We start from the raw sequence: 8,503 nt of genomic DNA, 5'->3' as shown, positions 1-8,503 counted from the left end.
ATGAGCACTGTCCTCTGTCTTCCTCATGCACTGTCCTCTGTCCTCCTCATGCACTGTCCTCTGTCCTCCTCATGCACTTTCCTCTGTCTTCCTCATGCACTTTCCTCTGTCCTCCTCATGCACTGTCCTCTGTCCTCCTCATGCACTGTCCTCTGTCTTCCTCATGCACTGTCCTCTGTCCTCCTCATGCACTGTCCTCTGTCTTCCTCATGCACTGTCCTCTGTCTTCCTCATGCACTGTCCTCTGTCTTCCTCATGCACTGTCCTCTGTCCTCCTCATGCACTGTCCTCTGTCCTCCTCATGCACTGTCCTCTGTCCTCCTCAAGCAACGTCCTCTCCTCATGCACTGTCCTCTGTCCTCCTCATGCACTGTCCTCTGTCCTCCTCATGCACTGTCCTCTGTCCTCCTCATGCACTGTCCTCTCCTCATGCACTGTCCTCTGTCCTCCTCATGCACTGTCCTCTGTCTTCCTCATGCACTGTCCTCTCCTCATGCACTGTCCTCTGTCCTCCTCATGCACTGTCCTCTGTCTTCCTCATGCACTGTCCTCTGTCTTCCTCATGCACTGTCCTCTGTCTTCCTCATGCACTGTCCTCTGTCCTCCTCATGCACTGTCCTCTGTCCTCCTCATGCACTGTCCTCTGTCTTCCTCATGCACTGTCCTCTGTCCTCCTCATGCACTGTCCTCTGTCCTCCTCATGCACTGTCCTCTCCTCATGCACTGTCCTCTATCCTCCTCATGCGCTTGACATCATCCGAGGATATGATTCCAGTCTTCATGACAGGTCGTGTCACTAACCACTGTGGATGCTTAGTGAATTTGTATGAGCCACTGTGGAGAGGGTGTAGTGAATGTGTATGGACCACTGTGGAGAGGGTGTAGTGAATGTGTATGAACCACTGTGGAGAGGGTGTAGTGAATGTGTATGAACCACTGTGGAGAGGGTTGTAGTGAATGTGTATGAACCACTGTGGAGAGGGTGTAGTGAATGTGTATGAACCACTGTGGAGAGGGTGTAGTGAATGTGTATGAACCACTGTGGAGAGGGTTGTAGTGAATGTGTATGAACCACTGTGGATGCTTAGTGAATGTGTATGAACCACTGTGGAGAGGGTGTAGTGAATGTGTATGAACCACTGTGGAGAGGGTGTAGTGAATGTGTATGAACCACTGTGGAGAGGGTTGTAGTGAATGTGTATGAACCACTGTGGATGCTTAGTGAATGTGTATGAACCACTGTGGATAGGCTTTAGTGAATGTGTATGAACCACTGTGGATGCTTAGTGAATGTGTATGAACCACTGTGGATAGGCTTTAGTGAATGTGTATGAACCACTGTGGATGCTTAGTGAATGTGTATGAACCACTGTGGATGCTTAGTGAATGTGTATGAACCACTGTGGATGCTTAGTGAATGTGTATGAACCACTGTGGATGCTTAGTGAATGTGTATGAACCACTGTGGAGAGGCTGTAGTGAATGTGTATGAACCACTGTGGATGCTTAGTGAATGTGTATGAACCACTGTGGAGAGGGTTGTAGTGAATGTGTATGAACCACTGTGGAGAGGGTTGTAGTGAATGTGTATGAACCACTGTGGAGAGGGTTGTAGTGAATGTGTATGAACCACTGTGGATGCTTAGTGAATGTGTATGAACCACTGTGGAGAGGGTTGTAGTGAATGTGTATGAACCACTGTGGAGAGGGTTGTAGTGAATGTGTATGAACCACTGTGGATGCTTAGTGAATGTGTATGAACCACTGTGGATGCTTAGTGAATGTGTATGAACCACTGTGGAGAGGGTGTAGTGAATGTGTATGAACCACTGTGGAGAGGGTGTAGTGAATGTGTATGAACCACTGTGGATGCTTAGTGAATGTGTATGAACCACTGTGGAGAGGGTGTAGTGAATGTGTATGAACCACTGTGGATGCTTAGTGAATGTGTATGAACCACTTACAGAAAGTGTTGTGAATGTGTATGAACCACTGTGGATGCTTAGTGAATGTGTATGAACCACTGTGGATGCTTAGTGAATGTGTATGAACCACTGTGGATGCTTAGTGAATGTGTATGAACCACTGTGGAGAGGGTGTAGTGAATGTGTATGAACCACTGTGGAGAGGGTGTAGTGAATGTGTATGAACCACTGTGGATGCTTAGTGAATGTGTATGAACCACTTACAGAAAGTGTTGTGAATGTGTATAAGCCACTGTTTATGAACCACTGTGGAGAGGCTGTAGTGAATGTGTATGAACCACTGTGGAGAGGGTGTAGTGAATGTGTATGAACCACTGTGGATGCTTAGTGAATGTGTATGAACCACTGTGGATGCTTAGTGAATGTGTATGAACCACTTACAGAAAGTGTTGTGAATGTGTATGAACCACTGTGGATGCTTAGTGAATGTGTATGAACCACTGTGGATGCTTAGTGAATGTGTATGAACCACTGTGGATGCTTAGTGAATGTGTATGAACCACTGTGGATGCTTAGTGAATGTGTATGAACCACTGTGGATGCTTAGTGAATGTGTATGAACCACTGTGGATGCTTAGTGAATGTGTATGAACCACTGTGGATGCTTAGTGAATGTGTATGAACCACTGTGGATGCTTAGTGAATGTGTATGAACCACTGTGGATGCTTAGTGAATGTGTATGAACCACTGTGGATGCTTAGTGAATGTGTATGAACCACTGTGGATGCTTAGTGAATGTGTATGAACCACTGTGGATGCTTAGTGAATGTGTATGAACCACTGTGGATGCTTAGTGAATGTGTATGAACCACTGTGGATGCTTAGTGAATGTGTATGAACCACTGTGGATGCTTAGTGAATGTGTATGAACCACTGTGGATGCTTAGTGAATGTGTATGAACCACTGTGGATGCTTAGTGAATGTGTATGAACCACTGTGGATGCTTAGTGAATGTGTATGAACCACTGTGGATAGGCTTTAGTGAATGTGTATGAACCACTGTGGATGCTTAGTGAATGTGTATGAACCACTGTGGAGAGGCTGTAGTGAATGTGTATGAACCACTGTGGATGCTTAGTGAATGTGTATGAACCACTGTGGATGCTTAGTGAATGTGTATGAACCACTGTGGATGCTTAGTGAATGTGTATGAACCACTGTGGATGCTTAGTGAATGTGTATGAACCACTGTGGAGAGGCTGTAGTGAATGTGTATGAACCACTGTGGATGCTTAGTGAATGTGTATGAACCACTGTGGATGCTTAGTGAATGTGTATGAACCACTGTGGATGCTTAGTGAATGTGTATGAACCACTGTGGATAGGCTTTAGTGAATGTGTATGAACCACTGTGGAGAGGGTGTAGTGAATGTGTATGAACCACTGTGGATGCTTAGTGAATGTGTATGAACCACTGTGGATGCTTAGTGAATGTGTATGAACCACTGTGGATGCTTAGTGAATGTGTATGAACCACTGTGGATGCTTAGTGAATGTGTATGAACCACTGTGGATGCTTAGTGAATGTGTATGAACCACTGTGGATGCTTAGTGAATGTGTATGAACCACTGTGGATGCTTAGTGAATGTGTATGAACCACTGTGGATGCTTAGTGAATGTGTATGAACCACTGTGGATGCTTAGTGAATGTGTATGAACCACTGTGGATGCTTAGTGAATGTGTATGAACCACTGTGGATGCTTAGTGAATGTGTATGAACCACTGTGGATGCTTAGTGAATGTGTATGAACCACTGTGGATGCTTAGTGAATGTGTATGAACCACTGTGGATGCTTAGTGAATGTGTATGAACCACTGTGGAGAGGGTTGTAGTGAATGTGTATGAACCACTGTGGAGAGGGTTGTAGTGAATGTGTATGAACCACTGTGGAGAGGGTGTAGTGAATGTGTATGAACCACTGTGGATGCTTAGTGAATGTGTATGAACCACTGTGGAGAGGGTTGTAGTGAATGTGTATGAACCACTGTGGATGCTTAGTGAATGTGTATGAACCACTGTGGAGAGGGTTGTAGTGAATGTGTATGAACCACTGTGGATGCTTAGTGAATGTGTATGAACCACTGTGGAGAGGGTTGTAGTGAATGTGTATGAACCACTGTGGATGCTTAGTGAATGTGTATGAACCACTGTGGAGAGGGTGTAGTGAATGTGTATGAACCACTGTGGATGCTTAGTGAATGTGTATGAACCACTGTGGAGAGGGTTGTAGTGAATGTGTATGAACCACTGTGGATGCTTAGTGAATGTGTATGAACCACTGTGGAGAGGGTTGTAGTGAATGTGTATGAACCACTGTGGATGCTTAGTGAATGTGTATGAACCACTGTGGAGAGGGTTGTAGTGAATGTGTATGAACCACTGTGGATGCTTAGTGAATGTGTATGAACCACTGTGGATGCTTAGTGAATGTGTATGAACCACTGTGGATGCTTAGTGAATGTGTATGAACCACTGTGGAGAGGGTTGTAGTGAATGTGTATGAACCACTGTGGATGCTTAGTGAATGTGTATGAACCACTGTGGATGCTTAGTGAATGTGTATGAACCACTGTGGATGCTTAGTGAATGTGTATGAACCACTGTGGAGAGGGTGTAGTGAATGTGTATGAACCACTGTGGAGAGGGTTGTAGTGAATGTGTATGAACCACTGTGGATGCTTAGTGAATGTGTATGAACCACTGTGGATGCTTAGTGAATGTGTATGAACCACTGTGGATGCTTAGTGAATGTGTATGAACCACTGTGGATGCTTAGTGAATGTGTATGAACCACTGTGGATGCTTAGTGAATGTGTATGAACCACTGTGGATGCTTAGTGAATGTGTATGAACCACTGTGGATGCTTAGTGAATGTGTATGAACCACTGTGGAGAGGCTGTAGTGAATGTGTATGAACCACTGTGGATGCTTAGTGAATGTGTATGAACCACTGTGGATGCTTAGTGAATGTGTATGAACCACTGTGGAGAGGCTGTAGTGAATGTGTATGAACCACTGTGGATGCTTAGTGAATGTGTATGAACCACTGTGGAGAGGCTGTAGTGAATGTGTATGAACCACTGTGGATGCTTAGTGAATGTGTATGAACCACTTACAGAAAGTGTTGTGAATGTGTATGAACCACTGTGGAGAGGGTTGTAGTGAATGTGTATGAACCACTGTGGATGCTTAGTGAATGTGTATGAACCACTGTGGATGCTTAGTGAATGTGTATGAACCACTGTGGAGAGGGTTGTAGTGAATGTGTATGAACCACTGTGGATGCTTAGTGAATGTGTATGAACCACTGTGGATGCTTAGTGAATGTGTATGAACCACTGTGGAGAGGGTTGTAGTGAATGTGTATGAACCACTGTGGAGAGGGTGTAGTGAATGTGTATGAACCACTGTGGATGCTTAGTGAATGTGTATGAACCACTGTGGATGCTTAGTGAATGTGTATGAACCACTGTGGATGCTTAGTGAATGTGTATGAACCACTGTGGAGAGGGTTGTAGTGAATGTGTATGAACCACTGTGGATGCTTAGTGAATGTGTATGAACCACTGTGGAGAGGCTGTTGTGAATGTGTAAGAACCACTTTGGAGAGGGTGTAGTGAATGTGTATGAACCACTGTGGATGCTTAGTGAATTTGTATGAGCCACTGTGGAGAGGGTGTAGTGAATGTATATGCACCACAGTGAAAAGGGTATAGTGAATTTGTATGAGCCACTGTGGAGAGGGTGTAGTGACTGTGTATGGGCCACTGTGGAGAGAATGTTGTGAATGTGTAAGAACCACTTTGGAGAGGGTGTAGTGAATGTGTATGAACCACTTACAGAAAGTGTTGTGAATGTGTATGAACCACTGCGGAGAGGCTGTAGTGAATATGTATGAACCACTGTGAAGAGGGTGTAGTGAATGTGTGTGAATCACTGTAGAGAAAGTGTAGTGAATGTGTATGAACCTTTGTGGAGGCGTAGTGAATGTGTATGAACCACTGTGGATAGGCTTTAGTGAATGTGTATGAACCACTGTGGAGGCGTACTGAATGTGTATGAACCACTATGGATAGGGTGTGGTGAATGCGTATGAGCCATTGTGGAGAGAATGTTGTGAATGTGTATAAGCCCTTACCCTGATATGCGTATGAGCCATTGTGGAGAGAATGTTGTGAATGTGTATAAGCCACTGTTTATGAACCACTGTGGAGAGGGTGTAGTGAATGTGTATGAACCACTGTGGAGAGGCTGTAGTGAATGTGTATGAACCACTGTGGAGGCGTAGTGAATGTGTATGAACCACTTTGGAGAGGATGTGGTGAATGTGTATGAGCCATTGTGGAGAGGGTGTAGCGAGTGTGTTTAAGCCACTGTTTATGGGCCACTGTGGAGAGGGTGTAGTGAATGTGTATGAACCACTGTGGAGAGGGTGTAGTGAATGTGTATGAACCACTGTGGAGAGGCTGAAGTGAATGTGTATGAACCACTGTGGATGCTTAGTGAATGTGTATGTGCCACTGTGGAGAGGGTGTAGCGAGTGTGTATAAGCCACTGTTTATGGACCACTGTGGGGAGGGTACAGTGAGTACGTAGCTGTCACTGGGAAAGAGGGTGTAGTGAGTGTGAATCAAGCACTGAGAAGGAAGGGGTGTACGTGAAGGGAAGGTGTAGGTTGTGTATTTGGGGTACACTGGGAAGAACGTCCTGCCAGTGTATCAGGGGGAGCTGTAGCGTGCCACTGTGATGTTCACAGTGGCGTAGAGGGAGGATGGAAGCATGTACAGGAGCAACACCACTTACCTTCATCCTTGGTGTCGTCAGTGGCCAAGGCCGGAGGGAACACCCTTCCTCCACACTTGGCTGTGGCTGACACGAACCCTTGACCTAGTGTTGTGTGGCCTCACACCTCCGTCAGGTACGGCTGACGGGGTGGCTCAGCGAAGCTTCTGGGTGTGAGAGTACACAGTCTGTGAGACGATATATATACATATATATATATATTTTTTTTTTCTACACGTCATGCATAGTTAGTTTTCCCAGGACACGACTCTTTCTTTTTTCTGTAACTTGAATTGTTTCTTTTTTAGGGGAGGAATTGATCTGCGTCAGGACTTGCTGCGCAGCGTCGCCTCACGTCGCCTCAGCGTATCGATACGAGGTTCCTGTGGACTGGCCTGGTATGGTGAGGATTGGTACCGTCCGTCGTCTTGAAATCCCCACCAGCGCAGCGACACGTCCCTCCTTCTCAGGTCTCTCTCGATCGCTTGTGGCCGCTGGTCATCGCATGATGGGCGCTGGTCTCCCCACAAGTCCGCGAGGCATGATGAGCAGCGTAGGGCGCGAGAGAGAGGGCGTATGTATGTGTGTGTGCTCCGAGAAGCCCCTGCGAGCGAGGGATTGGAGCCGAGGGCGCGAGCTAAGGCACTGAGCAGGAGGCCGTGAGCGTGAGTGTGCGGGGCCGCGTGTGTGTGTGTGTGTGTGGAGCGCCCCCGACGACCAGCCTGCACGCCGTCCCACTCCACCGTCTTTCTCGACTGCCTCAGTCAGCCTCTCCCTCAGCCTGTGCTCTCTCTCTCTCTCTCTCTCTCTCCCTCTCTCTCCCCCAAACTCCCAGCTCCCTCGCCAATACCCCCCCATCCTCCCTCCCTCCCTCCACACATCCCCAGCATAACTCCCTCCTCGTGTTTCCTTCTCCCTCCTCCCTCTGTCTACTTCCCCCCTCCCGAGGACGGGAGGGGGGAGGAAGTCGAAACCGTCGACACCTTCGTGCACTCGACACACCGGGGCGATTCGAACCGATCCATTCACGGTACACGCCCGTAAGGCCGTGTGTCGCACGGGCTGCATTCTTGCTCCCGACGTTGATTGCTTGACAAATGCGTGGCTCACTTTGTGGCAAGTGATGGAGGGGTGGTGTCCCGTACGGTGGTGGCAGCCAGGGTGATGGCTCAGCCCCTCCACCCTCCTCCTCCTCCCCCACCATCCCTCCCTCACTCCCGTCCGACCTGCGGGGTCATCCCCCCATGCCCCAGAGGGCAAGCCCCTCTCCATCGGCGAAGGATGGAGGGGGGGGGAGGGGAAACGGGCGGCTGTTGGAGGAGGGAGGGAGGGAGAGGGAAGGCAGGCTACGCCTACACAAGGGCAACAGATGAACACCTTGGGCAGGAGTAGTACTTGGAGGATGAACACCTTGGACATCAGTGAGCTGTGGGCAGCGCCCCAGGACAGATGCTCCCCAGTCCTCACCACACCACACGTCTGGCCTCACCAGTCCTCACCGCACCACACGTCTGGCCTCACCACACCACACGTCTGACCTCACCAGTCCTCACCACACCACACGTCTGGCCTCACCACACCACACGTCTGGCCTCATCACACCACACGTCTGGTTTCACCAGTCCTCACCGCACCACACGTCTGGCCTCACCGCACCACACGTCTGGCCTCACCACACCACACGTCTGGCCTCACCACACCACACGTCTGGCCTCACTGCACCACTCGTC

The 8,503-nt window shown here is 48.2% G+C and overlaps 1 protein-coding gene across 2 annotated transcripts in view; it reads right to left on the bottom strand.

Annotated features, from left to right (window-relative positions):
- Positions 1-7,533, bottom strand: part of LOC139764680 (uncharacterized) — a 43,325-nt gene extending 35,792 nt beyond the window's left edge. For both annotated transcript variants that reach the window (XM_071691562.1, XM_071691563.1), the window contains exon 1: positions 6,795-7,533. In XM_071691562.1, coding sequence (XP_071547663.1) covers positions 6,795-6,800 — 6 coding nt within the window. In that variant the 5' untranslated portion in view covers positions 6,801-7,533. The remainder of the gene's footprint in view (positions 1-6,794) is intronic.
- Positions 7,534-8,503: the final 970 nt, after the last annotated feature.

The sequence above is a fragment of the Panulirus ornatus genome, chromosome 50, assembly GCF_036320965.1.
Source record: "Panulirus ornatus isolate Po-2019 chromosome 50, ASM3632096v1, whole genome shotgun sequence".
Taxonomy (NCBI): Eukaryota; Metazoa; Arthropoda; class Malacostraca; order Decapoda; family Palinuridae; genus Panulirus; species Panulirus ornatus.
The sequence above is the reverse complement of the archived record's forward strand: the minus strand, read 5'-3'. Positions and strand labels throughout refer to the sequence as shown.